Genomic DNA, 18787 nt, shown 5'->3' with positions numbered 1-18787 from the left:
CAAATGAATAGGCAGATCACAGGGGATTAATAGTCTCAAACAAGAGTTGACATTGCCCTTCACTGGCACTTTTTCTTCTGCTCTTGGTTTTCATGAGGTGCTTTTCCATCTTAAGGAAAGGGTTATGCTTTCAAGTCATGATGCTACTTAGTGAAAGTTCTGAGTCTGAAATTCCTGCTGAAATCACAAATGATCAAAGCAGGCAAAATATGTGTTGTTATGGCAATTTCCCCCTTTCTTTTAAGCAATAACAGAAGTAAAGAATTGATCATATTTTGAGGGAGGAATCCTCAAGCTTTACAGAGCTTCCAGGTAAATCACTGACTCCAGGAACACATAGATGTTTGATATAACAACTGAATACATGGCTTGCAAACATCCTAATTTTGGTCCTTTAGAAAAATACATGTACAATTAGGGTTTTGTCTCAGAAAAATCTCATATTTACAGCATGAAAACCCTTATAATATGTTCAATTTTATTTGCTCACATACTATTCAGGCCCAAGTTTTCTCAGATCAAAATTGTTATAGCTTTACTTCCATCATTGGTTCTGTTTTGCAACTATTAATGAATTTGGGATTCTTTAAACACAAATTTCCAGTAATCAAACACAATTTTCTTCCTTATATCAACAAATATTACTTTGCATAGATTTTCTTTCTCCCTGATACATATCAATTGAGATTCTATATTGAACATTTTTCAAGTTCAATTCATCTGTGTCACTACTCCTGTTTCTAGTCTCCACACCCTTCCTGTCTTCTCCCAGCACTATTCACTCACATCTATCTCTAGTTACACATTATTCTTACCTGGGAGGCTTTTAAAACATACCCATACCTGGGCTCCATTCCCATGACTTTCACTTAATTTGTCTGGGGTGATATCTTGGCATAGATAAAATGTTTTAAAGCTCCAGAGGTAACTGTAATATGCAGTCAATGTTGAGAAGCCCTACTTTATGTACTACTGATCTTATTGTATTATTATTATCTGTGAAACTTGATCTCCCACTGGTATTTTCAGCACTTTAAATCAGAGACTGTATCTGATTCATATATGAATTCCAGTGCCTGCTGAATTTGAACTTGTATGCCAAACACTCTGTGGGGTACTCCAGAAGATCCAAATTTCAATAGGATATCTCGTCATCCAAATCACAAACTGTTACAGAAGTATCAGACAAGAACAAACCTAATACAATCATAACTCTGACCTAATAAGGCTATAAGGGGAGACAAAATAAAATATTAGGATAGAGAGTCAAATCAAGTTGGGGCATCATGGAGAGGGTAGAATCTTAGGATGATGATGTGTGGAATTTTGAATAGGATTATGTGTATGGTTTTGACAGAACGAAACAAAATAGTGGGAAGATGAAAACAGAAGAATTTCTTGTAAAAGGGAACTGAGTAAGGAAAGAAGAAGAGGTAGAAAAGTGTGAGGTCCATTAAGGAAACAATTTGAATAGCATTTAAGAAGCAACTATAGGAGAAGGTGGTGATGAAAGTAGAAAGTTGGTGGTGTGAGATCATGGATGCTTTGAATGCCCAGTGGATGACTGGGGATTCCCTGAAGGTTCCTGAGCAGAGGAGTAATATACTCAGACATTCGTACTTTAAAAAGATCACTCTTCCTAATTAATTATCTTGTAGCTTTTAAAATGAATTTTTATGGGATCTAAATTACATTATATGAATACTATAAGCAAAGCTTGCTTTTTTTAAAAGATTTTATTTATTGATTGATTTGAGAGAGTGAGAGAGAACATGAGCAGGGGGAGGGGAAAGGAGCAGAGGGAGAGGGACAAGCAGATTCTGCACTGAATGCAGAGCCCGACGTGGGGCTTGATCCCAAGACCCTGAGATCATGACCCAAGCCCAAATCAAGAGTCAGAGGTTTAACCAACTGAGCCACCCAGGTGCCCCTATAAGCAAGGCTTTCTTATACTAAAACCATTATGTGGTCAATGTATTCATCAAAAAACAGTTCCCTGAGGAACAGACACATAAATTACATGTGCTCTCAAATGACAATATTTCATAAGTATAGCTGAGAAGAAAATAAGTGAAGGTGAAGTAGTATAACAGCTATGGTAGTTCCCCTAAAAAACTGCCCTAAAATATTAGGGAAGTATCAGAAGAAAAGAGGTGAAGAGAATTCCTTCACTTAATGTATTTTCTTACTGACAAATGTAAGTAAGTGTGTTAGTCTAAGTTACTTATTTCATATAGTCAAATTTACTTTCCTGTTATTGCTTTTGACTGACAAATGCAGTATTTGTTGTTGAAAAAGCCTGCAGAAAAATAATTTGCACAGTATGATGTCACTTTAGGCTGGAAGTCTTTGTTTAGATCACCTCTTAACTTGATGGACTGGCTGAAACCATGCTCATCTGTGTATTGCCTCAGCAAGCCATATTTGTCCTATATCACTGCCCTATGGCGTACTTTTGAGATCCACACCAAATTGTTTTTTTAATTACAAAACTTCATTGCATTTTGTCAATAAAGTCACTAGTAAAACAATGGGATATATCACACATATCAAAAACCTAAAGCAAATCAATGTTTATAAGCATTGGATACTCTTTTCTTTTTTAAATTTGATCCTAGAAAGCTGTGTGTGTGTGTGTGTGTGTGTGTGTGTGTGTGTGTGTGTGTGTGTGAGATTATGTATATATAAACATCCCAGTGAGAGGTGAAGAATAGTAAAAAATTCAGATATTCATGGAGATCTTTAAAACTCAAAAAATATTATTCAGAACCTAACCACACAATTCAACATTTTCTTTAATAGTAGCATATAGTAATATTTTAGGAAGTTACATGGTTAGGTTCCATGTATCATCACATGCCAACTCTTTATATGCTCAACTAGATTTTATGTGCCCTGTGGACAGTTTTCAGTCTTTAAACTGTGTTATAAACTCTAACATTTGATTGAGAAAAACAAATAGGTTAGATGAAGTCTCAAGATTAGAGACTTCTAGTTCCACGCAAGATGGAGTAAACACAATCTATTTTACTTCTCTAATTACAAAAAACACTCTAGTCAAAACCTATAAGTCATTTATCAGAAGAATTTAAGAGGTGGAAAAATGAAGACAGATTGACTAGGTGCCTTGGGACTTAAAGAATAACATGACAGTGAGTTCCACAGTTTTTTTTTTTCCCTTGTCTCATTTATCCCAGCGATGCAAAATGCCAGGTAAAAGTGGCATCCAAGAAAAGCCAAACAACTAGTAAAGGGTGGCCAAACAGAACAGAAAACTTTTAATCACACTTGTCTATTCTAGGGGTGATATCACAAAAATGGCAGGTTGCTCCCCCACTCAAATAATGGTGCAGGAAGGGGTCAGTGAGAAACGCCCCTCCCTGGTAGAGCCCACTGACAGAAACCTGTATTACACTCCCATTCCCAGTTCAACAAAGAGATGGATCCTTTCCCCATGAGGTCTCTGATAACTGACTTCCAGCCTCCATGAATTAAATAGGAGGTGTCTCTCCCCTCAGAGCACCTGGTTGCAATTCCGATTTCTACTCCCTGCTGAAATAATAAGGCAACAGAATAACTTTCTGCGGCAGAAGGTTTTGGGGGAGGGTGTGACTATTAAGAGATTACCTGAGGGAGTTCCTTGGTGGTAATGGAACAGTCCTTTATGATTACTTTAATGATAGTTACCCTAATCTACACCTGTGATAAAATTTCATAGAACTCCATCTATGCCCTTTCAACCAACCAAACAAACACAAAAACGAAACCTGGAGTAATCTGAATAAGGACTATATCTAAGTACCAAAGTCAATTTCTTTCTTTCTCTTTCCTTCCTTCCTTCCTTGCATGCTTATGTGCTTTTTTTAGTGAGAGAGAAAGAGAGAAAGAGAGTGAGCACGTGAGTGGGAGAGGGGTGAGGAGCAGAGAGAGAGGGAGAGAGAGAATCTTAAGCAGATTCCATGCCCCGTGTGGAATGCAATGCGGGGCTCATCTCACAACCCTGAGATCATGACCTGAGCTGAAATCAGGAGTTGGAAGCTTATCGGACTGAGCCACTCAAGCAACCCCCAAAGTCAATTGCTTTAAAAAAAGAAAAAAATAGGGGTGCCTGGGTGGCTCAGTCGTTAAGCGTCTGCCCTCGGCTCAGGTCATGATCCCAGGGTCCTGGGATCCAGCCCCGCATCGGGCTCCCTGCTCCGCGGGAAGCCTGCTTCTCCCTCTCCCCCTCCCCCTGCTTGTGTTCCCTCTCTCGCTGTGTCTCTCTGTCAAATAAATAAAATCTTTAAAAAATATATATATATATTAGTTTATATATTAATATAATAGTATATCAGTTATTCAATTCTAACTTACTTTAAAGTTTTTTTTTTTTTTTTTTTTTTTAGAGAGACAGTGCCAGCAGGGGAGGGGCAGAGGGGGAGGGAGAGAGAGAATCTCAAGCAGACTCCCCGCTGAGCATGGAGCCTAAGGCGGAGCTCCACCCTGAGATCATGACCTGAGCTGAAATCAAAGAGTCAGAAGTTCAACCCAACTGAGCCACCCAGGCGCCCCAATTCTTACTTACTTTAATGCTTTCTTCCTGAATATCTGGACACTGAATAACAAATGTGTTATGTGATAAAACTTTTTTAAAAATTCTGGTTTTGCCACTCAGATTTTCTAATACTATTACTAAACTAATATGACTAAGAATAACTATTTTCCCCTAATTTTCAAAATTTGGGATCATAATCCAAGAAGAGTCACGACTTGAAAAGGAAAGGAAAGTTACTCTTCACACCTAAAGAACACTCTTTATGGTTTACATGAGTATAGGCATATTATAAGATAAGCTCAGTACGTGGGGGTGAGTACCTGGGGGATAAACTACTGATGCAATATTTTAAAGTAACTGAACACACAAAAAATTGAGGAAGTATAATAAAATTATAAATGACAGTGATAATACTTTGGTTTTTGTGTCATGCCTTGTCCCTCAGGAATACAAGATTTCTCTGTTAATCTCATCATTTAACAGATAGAGTTCTATACTGCTGTCTCTTTTTCAAAGGACACAATTAAATGATAGGCAGTTATGTGCCTGGCCTTAGGCCACAATGGAAATCACTAGTAGGGTCAGACACATAAATCAGGACTCATGCTCTCCATCAAGTGTCTTTGGCTTCACAGTTAAAGTAGACCATCTTCAGTTAAATCTCCACATGAATACCATTCCACTGAATGAGCCATAATTGTTACTAGAATATATCTATTTTTTAGTACCATGGTTTCCAGAAGATTTTTCTGCCAGCATAGTGCTACTCCATTAGCAACACACTCAGGTATTTCATTTATTCTAATTTAATTTGTGCTCGAGTATTTTTTTGGACATTCGACAACTTTAAGTTACTTAATGGGTCGGAGATGTCAAGAACTATTCATTGTGATGGAGCAAGCTTCTTTGTTCTAACCTTATAAACAAACTTCCCCAAAGGGAAGATAATATCATTAATGCATCCTGTCATCACTTACTTTCTTCTTTCCATTTCAAATCTATGGAGTAGTTTCCGAAGACCACCATTCTTAAATCCCTGAAAATGGGCAGCTGGGGCTCCCACAGTGATGACATCATAGAGAGCATCTGGAACAGGAATGGACAAGGAGATTAACACTTTGCAAACATTTGTCTCCAGCATGCTATCTGCATTGAACATACACACTGTGGGAAGTTTGAGAAATTATTCTGTTTAATTTTGCAGAACTAACTGAACTCTCATCTCAAGGGGGCAAGAGGAACTAATCAATCTTTCTAAAAGCCACCTGTGCACCTACACAAGTTATAATATTTCTTTGATTTATGACTACATCTTAATTATATGCTACTGTATGGAACAGTATGTTCCCTCATTCTTCTATATACTTACTGAGATAACATGTTAATTGGTCTTTTGTGTATTTTGCCTTATTGAGTTTTGCATCATTTAATTTGCAATCATATTGAAATTCAACAATAATGAACAATCTTTACAGAGAAAATTTACAGAGAAAAGAACCAAAATATTAATTCATCTTGGCTCAAGGGCAGAACAGTACTAGTGCATTTTAAGAAAATCTATACAGAGTAGTTTCCTTTCTGTGTATACTAAATCTTACAGTTTAAAAAATTGCATGCTTTTGCAATTTTCTTAGATGACACAGAAAAAATACACACAGTGTCTCTAGATCTATTTTCCACCATGACACTTTGGTTTTTTTTTAATAAAAAATCCATACATTTAAATTGAAACTCAATCCTTTGATCTTGAAAGCCATCAAGTTTGATACATACTAAGTTTATGGCTTCAAAACACAGCATCATTTTTACCTTCTAATGAAAAGTATCCCCACAAGAAGGAAGACAGAGTGAACATCTCTTGTTAAACTACATTTTATTTGAGAAACCTAATTTCATAGTAGATCCTTTTCAAATTGATTTTGGTGTTGACACTGGTTGTTTTTCAGTTCTCATTTACAGGGAAAACATAAATTATTTTATTAGCTTCAGGTAAACACCATAACTTCTTTATACTGGTTCAATCCAAATGCACCTGAAATATTTTTCTTAATAAAAAATGTCTTCAAGTGAAAGACTTCAGCAACACTGAGAGAACTCAAGGTCACACAAACAAAACAAAATAAAACAATACAGAAAACAAACAAACAAACCCAGAATGTAACCCAAATCAACCTATCACTACTGAACAGCCACGCAATAGATTGTTAGTGGTAATCTCTTGCCCTTTTAAAAAGTCACTAATAAACTAAAAGTTAGCTTTTCTTAATATAGCAGAATATTAGACTTGCATGAAATTTAAAGACTTCTTCATCCTGGAGATTTTAATCTAGGGTTAAGAAAAGGGTTTCGGGGAGTCCGTAAATATATGCAAATTGTATAAGTATGTCTGTTCTACTTCATGGAAAAGGGTCACAGCTTTCTCGGATGGTCATGAGAACACCCCAAAGTTATCAATACTAAATTCTAGTCCACTTTCATTTATCTGATGAGAACTCTGAGAACCTTGAGAAATGACCTGCTTTGTCTAAAGTTCCAAAGACCTTACACCTACGGTCTTCTGACTTCTAATCCAGGGATGGAAAGCCAGGGGTTTAAGTTACTGACTGGAACCTGAGTTCCTTGGTCTGGATCCCAGTTCTGCCACTTACAAGCTGTGCAGCATTAGGAAAATTACTTAACCTCTCTATGTCTTAGTTTCCTCAGGTAGATAATGAAGTTGAAAGTAGTTAAAAGTGGTGAGCATTCATTATTACCTATGATTATTTTCCCTATAAGAAGTAATCCTACCAATGAAGCAAAGAAAGAAAGTTTTGCTTATTTACCATGAAAATACACTTTTCAGTCTGAAAAGGAAAGTAATACTGAGGCTCAGTCTTCTGAATAGAATCAGTTCCTGTGTTAATTTAAAGTAAATGCAAAAAGAAACATCACTGTGATGCTGTCATGGAATATGCTGCATTTCTGCTAAAACCTGGGTGACCAACAATACCAACAATATATAGAAGTAACTAAAAACTGTATACATATGTCCCATTAGCCCAAACTAAATGCATTCCTAACTGATTTTTTTTTTTTAATTGCCTGTAGACTCTCACTGGATTCAAAAAAAGTTTGTAGCCTCTCCAACATCACCTAACAAGAGGTGAACACTGAGGGAAGGGGAAATCTGAGTAGAAAGAGAGAACAGTCTTAACTGATGGAGGATTAAGCTTACTTTTGTAAAATTTGCAAAACACCTGACCACAAACAAGTTGTTAAGGCCCCTTGCAGGATCTTGTAAGAGGCCCATTCACAGGAAAAGCCCCAAACTTAAGTTGCACTAGCTTTCTAGTGAATCTGTCTCTTCAATTCACCTATAGTTTCAGTATTTTCCAAAGCTACTTTCTAGGAGCAGAAATTTTCTCTTTGTTCATACACTCTGCTCAGGGGAATTCTAGTCACCTATGAAGGAACCATGAAACTTGGAAGCAGCAGGTAAAGGAAGAGAAGCAAGTTGCTCAAATATTGTCCACTCTTCATAATAAAGAGCTGATTATTTTTAAATCTAAATGAAGGCGTGTGTGTTTCTTGAATCCAACTATAATAAAGAACTTCCAAGTTATTAACAAGTTCTTTCATATCCAAAGTTCTGACTTACTTGTTTCCATTCTATTTTCTGTTTATGAGCTCATCCAAGTTGTAGGTGTTCAATAAATGTCAATAAATAAATATTCTGAGGCTCAATTCAGTTTGTCTTATATGTCTTTTTTTTTTAAATTTTTTAATTTTTATTTTTTAAAGATTTTATTGATTTATTTGACAGAGACACAGCGAGAGAGGGAACACAAGCAGGGGGAGTGGGAGAGGGAGAAGGAGAAGCAGGCTTCCCACCGAACAGGGAGCCCGATGTGGGGCTCGATCCCAGGACCCTGGGATCATGACCTGAGCCAAAGGCAGACGCTTAACTGACTGAGCCACCCAGGCGCCCCTGTCTTTTTAGATCATATAAGGATTATTCTTAATTGAAGAAATAAAAAAAATGTATATACACTATCCAGAAAAAAATATATTGGAATCTGAAATATATATGTGTGTGTGTATTATATATATGTGTGTGCGTGTGTGTGTGTGTGTATATATATATATATATATATATATATATATATATATATATATATATAAAATCTCCATGGGATGGGGATGAATACATATCCATCCATGGACCATACTACATAAAAGAACAAAGAGAATTTATGATTATTCACATGGAAAAGAATGAAATTAGACCTTTGTCCTACAGCATGCACAAAAATCAACTCAAAATGGATTAAAGACTTAGACATAAGACCTAAAAGTGTAAAACCCCTAAAAAAAACATAGAGGGAAAGTCTTATGATAATTGGTCTTTACAGTGGTTTCGTAGATATGACGCGAAAAGCATAAGCAACAAAAACAAACAGGACTATGTCAAACTAAAAAGCTTCTGCATAAACAATAGACTAAAAAGGCAACATATAGAAGAGGAGAAAATATTGGCAAACCATAAATCTGATGAGAAGTTAATCTCCAAAATATATAAGGAACTCCTACAACTCCATAGTAAAACAATTAATAACCTAAGAAATGGGCTAAAGGCTTAGACATTTTGCCAAAGAAGACATACAAATGGCCAACGGGCATATAAAAAAATGTTAAAGGTTATTAATCATCAGAAAAATGCAAATCAAAACTACAATGAGATACCATCTCACACGTGTAAAAATGGCTACTATCAAGAAACACAAAAGACAGTGAGTGTTAGCCACAATGTGGACAAACTGAAATCCTTGCACAGTGTAGAACTATCATGGTTCAATAATCTCAGTTCTGGGCATTTATAGAAAAGAACTGAAATCAGGATCTCAGAGAGATATAAGCACTTCTATGTTCATGTAAGCACTATTCATAATAGGCAAGATATGGAAGCAACCTAAATGTCCATCAGTGGGTGCTGTATAGGTATAATGGGATGCTATTCAGCTTTAAAAAAGAAGGAACTTCTGTAATATGCGACAATATGGATAATCCTTGAAGGTATCAAGTGAAATAAGCCACAGAAAGACAAATAATGCATGATTCTACTTGTCTGAGGTATCTTGACTAAATTGCTATCGATGTTTCTATAAGATTTAAATTCAGTTTTATTTTTTATTTTTATTTTTTAAATTTGAATTAAGTTTTGGGCGCCTGGGTGGCTCAGTTGGTTAAGCGACTGCCTTCGGCTCAGGTCATGATCCTGGAGTCCCGGGATCGAGTCCCACGTCGGGCTCCCTGCTCAGCAGGGAGTCTGCCTCTCTCTCTGACCCTCCCCCCTCTCATGCTCTCTATCTCATTCTCTCTCTCAAATAAATAAATAAAATCTTTAAAAAAAATTTTGAATTAAGTTTTAATATACTGTCTAAAACAGGAAGAAATACAGAATTCCTTTAAAAATTGTCTCACCACATATAAAAAAAAGAACCCAGTAACTGTGAGGAGATGAATATGTAAATTAGCTTAGCTATAGTCATCATTCACTATGTATATATACGGCAAAATATCATGTTATATACCTGAAAATATAATTTTTTATTAAAACACAAAAACATATTTATTATTTAAATACTCCTGCAAATTTTTATTTTTGAGATAATTTTGGATTTCCAGAGTTGTTGCAAAGTTAGAACAGAGTTCTGTATACCCTTCACTCAAGCTCCCTATGCTAATATCTCACATAGTCATAGACTATCAAAACTAAGAAATTAATATTGTACTATACCATTAAATAAAGTAGATAATGTTAGGATTAGTTTTTCCACTAATGCCCTTTGTTCTTTCAGGATCCAGTCTAGAATTCCACATTTCATGTCACTGTCATGTAGTCTCCTCCAATCTATGACAGTTTCTCAGTCTTTCATTTTTGACTGTGACACTTTTGAAGAGTACTGGTCAGTTATTTTGTACAGTGTCCCTCAATTTGGGTTTGTCTTATGTTTTCTCATAATTGGACTGAAGTTCTGCACTATTGAGTAGGATACTATGGAGGTGATATGCCCTTCTCAGTGCGTTATAACAGGGAGTAGGTTAAATTGATATATATTACTTGATGTTAACCTTGATGCATTGGTCAAAGTGATGACTGCCACTACCTACAGTTGATTCTTCACTATGAAGTCACTAAAGATTTAGAGAGACATATTTTAACACAATGCAATATCCTGTTTCTTTTTAGACTTGTGCCCACTAATTTTAGCATCTATTAATATATCTTGCCTGTGGCAATTATTACTGCTGTGGTTGAATGGTGATTTTCCATTTCCCTCATTCCTTTCACATTTATTAATTGGAATACTTTTGGGAAGAATAGTTGATCTTTCTCCTTTATGTTATATATTCAGTTATCTATCTATTTATTTTTAAAGATTTATTTATTCATTTTAGAGAGAGAGAGCGTAGGGGGCTGGGGCAGAGGGAGAGGGAGAGAGAATCCTTAAGCAGACTCCCTGCTGAGTGTGGAGCCCCACACGGGGCTCAATCCCAGGACCCCGAGATCATGATCTGAGCTGAAATCAAGAGCTGGCCGCTTAACCGACTAAGCCACTCAGGTGCCCCTCAGTTATTTATTAACATCAATATGGACTCATGGGTATTTTGTTCCTTGGTTTATGATCTAACACCATCTTTATGTTCAAGTTGTTCTAGCTTTGTCCATTGGGAACTCCTTCAGTAGGATCTTGTGTTATTTATATATGTCACCCTCCTCATTTGTTGTCATCATTGTTGTTTCTTGAGCACTTCCTTACTTTCTAGAGCCACTAGATACTCTAGACTGATCTTATATTTTCCCTGCCTCAGCTCTAGAATCAACCAGTTTTCCAAAGAACCCTAGCTTTTTTTTACTGGAGAATGGTGTTTAGAAATCAAATGCTGGGGGCATTTAGATAGCTCTGTCAGATAAGTGTCATGATCTCAGGGTACCTGAGATCTAGGTCAGCATCCTGCTCAGCACTCAGCGGGGAGTCTGCTTGTCCCTCTGCTCTTCTCTTGCTAGTGCTCTCAATCTCTCAAATAAATAAATAAATAAATAAATAAATAAATAAATAAAATATTTTCTTGAAAAAAAAGAAATCAAATACTGGGGGTAGTTATGCTCATTGTTACTGCTTTCAATCTTTTCAGTGCCAGAGGTATGAAGTATATGCATGTATATGCATACTAACTTGTACACACACACACACACACACACACACCTGTATTTATCTTTCTATATTAACAACAACAAACCCATGACTCTATATTGTTACCTCTGACTTCAGTTCAGCATTACAAGATTCCTTCTAGCCTTCCTTACTTCTTTATTTCTAACTTCTCTCTCTGACATTGAGAAACTTGATTCTCCCTATTTGCATCTTTACATATTTGGTTAACCATAGTATACAAATAAAATAGTTTCAGAATTGTTAACTGATACCTCTGTAAGAAGAAAATTTACTAACAAAAGTAGTGTTTGTATTCTTTTTTTAAATTTAGCCTTATAATTATATCTAATGTTTACTTAGATCAGATCCTTTATTTCCCATTATTTTAATTAAATTATCATTTTAATAATTTTATTTACCATTTATCATTTTAAACAATATAGTAAAAGGAAGTTAGCAATGAAACAGATTGGGAATATGAAATTCTAGGGAAAACTTACAAATAATTAGTAGCACAACAATCAGGATTTGAAAAAAATAAGAACAGAAAGGGAGCCAATTTCTCAACATAGTTATATGTTCTCAAGAGTGAAGTTACCAGGAACTAAAACATAGAAGAGTTTCCCAAATATTCTTTACTTTTGAACTTCATAGAATACATTTCAAATAGGCAAGTAAAAAGTAGTATTGTTGTGTTTCAGCACAGCTAGCAGAACTGAATACTTTATCTATATTCCAGAAGCCATTTCTCCCATTTCCCCACCTCGCAAGCCAACCTTGATATTCCATTAATATCAAGAGGCTTTCTCTGTAGAGACAATAAGTAGGGTTTATGTCTGGATGTTGAAAGAGCAAATATGGTCTCTCTTGCCTCTCTCATTTTTCTTTGTTGCCTTTTGATTCTATCTACCTTGATCAGAACCACTCCTCAAAAAGCTGGGATCTATAAGTACATATTTTGTAAAGGCTCAAAGAATTTAGGCTTATGTAACCTTCACCTTCGTACATTTGAGATCTTCAAAAAGTTGCTTTGAAGTGTTAATTTTTAAACATTGATAACTGTGATATTGTGATTTATAATGTAAAAAAAGAAAGCCAGAGGCTCAAAATAGTCATTTATGTCAAAGCACCCACATCAGCAAACCAAGGCTTAATACCTAACCTAACTGCAGTTTCAGCCTCCCAGGAATGTAACCTTTAACCAGTCAATATAGAATTTCTTGGTCAGCACTAGGAAATTTACTAAAAGCTTCCTTCCATTCCCCTTAGGAGGATGACTTTGCCTAAAACAATGATTCCTTTGCCAATAATTTCCTTTTTTCTCACTTCCTACCTTTAAAAATCTTTCCTTTTCTGCAGCTCTATAGAGCTCTCTTTTATTTGTTAGGTGGGATGCTGCCTGATTCATGAATCATTCAATAAAGCCAATTTGAACTTTTAAATTACCAGCTGAATTTTTTTTTTTTAAGATTTTATTTATTTGCAAGAGAGAGAATGAGAGACAGAGAGCATGAGAGGGAAGAGGGTCAGAGGGAGAAGCAGACCCCCTGCTGAGCAGGGAGCCCGATGTGGGACTCGATCCCGGGACTCCAGGATCATGACCTGAGCCGAAGGCAGTCGCTTAACCAACTGAGCCACCCAGGCACCCACTCAGCTGAATTTTTGTTGCTTAACAACAATAGGAAATAAATATATTTGGTCTTTGTTCCCTTTTCTGGCAGTGGTCCTAAAACCCTTGGAATTTCCTGTGTTGAGAGTTTTAAAGATGTCTTTTCTTATGTTAATGAAGTGACTTTTGGACCTCACCTAAGGAGGGCCTGGTTGCCAGTGTATCCAATCAAGTGATTAGAGGTTTGGAATTTTCTATCCCTCCTCTCTACCCAGCCACCTGGAAAGGGAAAAGAGCTGGAAATTGAGTTCAATCCCCAATGGCCAATTACTTAATCAATCGTGCCTATGTAATGAAATCTCAAAAAACAAAAGAAACAAAACCAAAAGACTAGGTTTGGGGAGCTTCTGCATTGGTGAACACGTGGAGGTGCTGGGAGAGAGGTGTTCAGAGAGCACGGAAGTTCTGTGTACTTTCCTCATGCCTTGCTCTGTGCATCTCTTCCCCCTGGCTCTGTGCATCTCTTCCGCCTGGCTGTTCCTGAGTTACATCCTTTTATAATAAACCAGTAACCTTGTAAATAAAATGTTTTTCTGAGTTCTGTGAATAGGTCTACCAAATTAATTGAACCCAAGGAGGGGGGAACTTTTGATTTATAGCCAGATGGTCAAAAGTCCAGGTAACAACCTGGACTTTCGACTGGCATCTGAAGTGGAGGGCAGTCTTGTGGGACAGAGCCCTTAGCCCATGGAATCTGATGCTATTTCCAGGTAGATAATGTCAGAATTGAGTTGAAACTTGGGACACTCAGTTGGCATCCTGGCACGTTGGAGAACTGATGGTGTGGGGAAACCCCTATCCCCACATTGGAATGGTGGCACAATCATTAAAGAGTGGCTCTGAAGGAAACAATAAGAAAGTATATGCTGAATGTTATTCCCAGAGTTTACATGAAGTTAAGCCAGAGAAAACAGCTGTGCTCTTCAGCTGTAGGTTTGTTTGGTTTGTCACATGATCTAAAATAAGAACATATTCCTTTACTTTGAAATCGGTTCTGTCACACTTTACACTAATCACTAAAATTTTTAAATACCACACTTACTGGAAATCACAAAATTATAACTCTTGGGAATCTTAGTATTTTGCAAATGGTATTTGATCATTATCATTTAACAATATCACAGTATTGGAACTGCTAGGTTTACCTCTTTGGCCCTTTCATCCTTGAATGCCACTTGTAATTACTACAAAAATAGTAGACGGATCTAGGGACAGCAAGGAATTCATTTCCTGGTCTCTTAGTTTAGTTAATGAAGAATGGTATACACTTAAAGTACCATGTTCAGTCTTAGCTAGAGCAGTTGTACTTTTCAAAATTTAGTTAGAATTAACTGAAATTTATTGTATTCCTCTAAGAGTAAGCATATACAAAAACAAAACAAATAATCAATAAAAAATAAAATTCTAAGATAACATTCTGATCAGTAATATTTGTCTCATTTAAAAATTTTCCTCATTCTATCCTGCTGTTTAAATTTTGTACCTTTATGACATCCAGTCTTTAACTGTATAGAATAAAAGCTTTCAGATTTTTGGTACTAAGAAATAACTATAAAAATATAGGTGGGCATTTATTTTACAGAAAATTTGAGCAAAAAAAAATCAGAGGTCCTTTTTTCTTCCTTAAAATAATATAATGTGTGTGTCTTCTTTTTTTGATTGTTTATATCTCAAAAATTGTCCTTGGCTTTGTGAAAATGGCATCATACACAGCATAATGAGGGAGTGTAATTCAAGTTGTTGAATCTCATCAAGCTAAAGATACTAGGTTGGTTTGAAATTTAATAATAGGGCTGCCTCATAGCCTTTAAAAAGCCACTTAATAATAGATATGAGATAATAAGTCTATTTTTTTTCCCAGAAGATCTTTTTAAAATTCCTACAACTATAAAAATAGTGCTAATGAAAAAAAAAACATAGACATGCTGATCTCATTTCAAGGAACAATTTAAGCATAATCCCTGACTTCAAAATGGCCCACAAAATGACTTTGACATGAATCACAAAACAATAAGGAATTTTAAGGGAAATCTATTTCAAAATAGTCACAACAATTTGGCAACATCATGAAACATATCTAAAAGTAATTATACTTCATTGATGAGGTGATATACCCACTCAAGATACAGAAATCATGGAGTTCTAAACAGCTCCTCATTTGCTCCTTCCCTCAGTGTGGAGATTAGAAAACTAAAGGGCAGAGAGGTTAGCTGACTCATCCATACTTACATAGTAAATTCTGGCTTATGTTGCACCTGATTCCAACTATAGCTTGATGATATACTGTAGAAGGTTTTTTCTTTCTTTTCTTTCTTTCCTCTTTCTTTCTATCTTTCTCCGTCTCTGTCTCTCTCTCTTTGCTATATATTATAATATGCTATTATATATCTATAACATAAAATAAAATAAGTTAAACATAGCATAATATTATAAGAATCCGTATTTTATAATATTCATAACTAACTTTCTATGAAAATAAGATTTGAGGTGGAAAATTGTGTTCTTTTTTTTTTTTTTTTTAGATTTTATTTATTTATTTGAGACAGAGAGAATGAGAGAGAGAGAGCACATGAGAGGGGGGAGGGTCAGAGGCAGAAGCAGGCTCCCCGCCGAGCAGGGAGCCCGATGCGGGACTCGATCCAGGGACTCCAGGATCATGACCTGAGCCGAAGGCAGTCGCTCAACCGACCGAGCCACCCAGGCGCCCCCGAAAATTGTGTTCTTAAATTCAGGGTTTTGTCTTTGTTATTGTCACTGCTGTCTAAGATTTCTATTGGGATTGTATTTGTTGCATTTAATTTAAGTAATGAATAAGGGTGAAAAATTAACTTAATGGGTCTGGGGGCATCTGACATTAGATGGAGGTTATTTCATTTGTCAGTATGAGACATGACAACATTAGTTCTGCTCAGTTACTTGTTTCTAGAGCTAGATATTAGCCTTGTATTTGGTGAATCTGCCTCATATTATTTGCAAAGCTGCCTCTCCAAATATAGCAGCATATTAATCAAATGCAGATTGATGTAATTTACTAATGGTAAGAATGAAAATAAATCTAGACTACATCCAAATAACTCACCAGTGAAATACCAAGGCTTGGCCAATCTTACTTGCATCATTACCTTGTAAAATGTTGTCTGTAATTCAGCTAAACATTCAAATCAGTAACCATGGATCTTAAATAAATTTAACTGCAATTCATTTAAAGTGCTGAATACATGTTATATAAGTAAGTAGAAATTTGACTGACTGCCATATACAACTTTTAACCATTTTATTTTGCAAATAAAACCAATGCTCAGAAAAGTTATTAACTTGGTCAATGTCTAAGAAATAAGTGGCAGGACCCCAAAAATTCAGTCAAGTTTTCAATTTCTATTAAAACATATAGTTGGTGATATAGTCTATAAGCACTTACTTTATCTGAATTCCAATCTCAAATAATAAATTTTAAACTTAATTATAAAATCATAAATATTTTTAAAACATAGAAGCTTAATATTCAATATATATATATGTATATCATATATATAATGTATATAAAATTATATATAATGTATATAAAATTATATATAATGTATATAAAATTATATATATACAATATACATATTTATACACACACACATATATATATATATAACTTACATAACCTTGGGGAAAAAATCAGTATGCAGTAGAATTCAGTACCTTTGCATTAATTCTTGGCCATTAAGATATCTAGTCTTTTCCCACATTTTCTCCTTTACATCTTCAAAAAGAAGAAGTCTTTCTGAAAAGTGCTATGTCAAAAATCCTCTAGTTTAAGAGTTGTACGCTAGTTCTGTAACATCAAAATTTTGCTTTTGTTTATACTACTTGATATTTGTCATCACAAAGAAGAAATTCCTTTATATATCTTGTTCTTATGGGTTGATTTATGCTCCCCAAGAAAGATATCCTAGAATATGACCTTATTTGGAAATATGGTCTTTACGGATGTAATCAAGTTCAAATCGGGCCAGTAGGACAGGTTCTAATTCAATATGGTGGTGTCCTTAAGGGGGAAATTTGAACACAGAGACAGACACAGAGGAGATGATGTAGATGCACAGGGGAATACTGTGAAGATGGAGGATTGGTACGATGCATCAACAAACCAAAGAAAACCAAAAATTGCCAGCAAACTATCAGAAGCCAGGTGGAGGTGAGGAAGAATTCCCCTATAGGTTTCAGAGGGAGCACTCCTCTGCTGACACCTTGATTTCAGACTTCTGGCCTCCAGATTGTGAGACAATACATTTTTGTTGTTTAAGCCATCCAGTTTGTGGTAATGTCACAGCAGCTTTAGGAAGCTGATAGATATCCTAAACCAAACTAAGTAGGAGAAATTATGTTTGCTTTTCTAAATTTCTTTCATTGCCAGTTTCTCTCTTTCGAACTGGAGAAATAGAAACTAAACACATTGTATTCATCCTGGCTCACTCTAGTCTATTTTTCAGATAGCATCTTGGAAAGAATAGCACAAATGCTTCTGTTTTTGTTTTGTTTTCAAGAAATAAGTATAATAAGAGGTCACTTAGAAAATAATTTTTCTTTGTTTGGTGGAAGTATTTTAGGATAATTGCCAAATACTTGAATGCATATTTAAGTATATATTCATATCAGTTTGGCCCCAACAAGCCATCTGGTTTGATGATATGCTATCCATCCATGGTTGTACTGTACATTAGCCTTCTCTCATTTCTTCAGTCTATCAGTCATTAAGTACTTGCATATGATAATTTTTCCAAAATGCACTTCTAAATCATCTTTTCTCTAAATTTGGGTACTTCTTGGTTCAAGATTTCATTGTCCCTTAATAGGTTCTTAACTGATCACTTTTCTCCTTTTAACAGCCCTGACGAAATTGAAAGATCCATTTTGTTCCACTGATGGCAAATGCTACCTGTATCATAATGGCTATTACTGTTCATTCTAGGTGTTTTACATATTCTAATTCACTTAGTTGGGAGGACAACAACTTGCTTCGAAAGCTTAAATAACAGAATTAAGGTCATATATAAAAAGTGATAAAGCTGAAATTCTGTTTCACTCCAAAATACATAAACTTTTTATTCTATCATTAAAGTCATTTCATATTGGTCATTAGAAAAAAAATTATATTGATTGTCAGACAGATTTAACTACTTTAGCTTCTGTATTATCTGTTGATACTTTGGTTTTGATGATTTTTAAAACCATTAGATGTTATGTTCAAACTACTGACAGATACTCAGTAATCAAGGAAGATCTCCTAAATGCTTTGGGACAATCCATCTCATTTCTATTTCAGTTCTTTCATTGACATAATTTTTGGCGAAAAGGATCCAAGTTAAAATTTCAGATAGTGGATAAGGGTTACTAAAGGTA

The 18787-nt window shown here is 35.5% G+C and overlaps 1 protein-coding gene across 5 annotated transcripts in view; it reads right to left on the bottom strand.

Annotated features, from left to right (window-relative positions):
* INPP4B (inositol polyphosphate-4-phosphatase type II B) overlaps nt 1–18787 on the bottom strand; it is a 368840-nt gene that overhangs the window by 142535 nt on the left and 207518 nt on the right. For 4 of the 5 annotated variants that reach the window (XM_021679326.1, XM_044912613.1, XM_021679325.1 and 1 more), the window contains exon 12: nt 5512–5620. In XM_021679326.1, the coding sequence (XP_021535001.1) occupies nt 5512–5620 (109 nt within the window). Of the gene's footprint in view, nt 1–5511; nt 5651–18787 lie in introns of all 5 variants that reach the window. The other variant, XM_044912611.1, reaches the window with a different exon arrangement.

This window comes from Neomonachus schauinslandi, chromosome 2 (assembly GCF_002201575.2).
Source record: "Neomonachus schauinslandi chromosome 2, ASM220157v2, whole genome shotgun sequence".
Classification (NCBI taxonomy): domain Eukaryota; kingdom Metazoa; phylum Chordata; class Mammalia; order Carnivora; family Phocidae; genus Neomonachus; species Neomonachus schauinslandi.
Note: the sequence above shows the minus strand (reverse complement) of the source record. Positions and strands in the feature narration are given on the sequence as shown.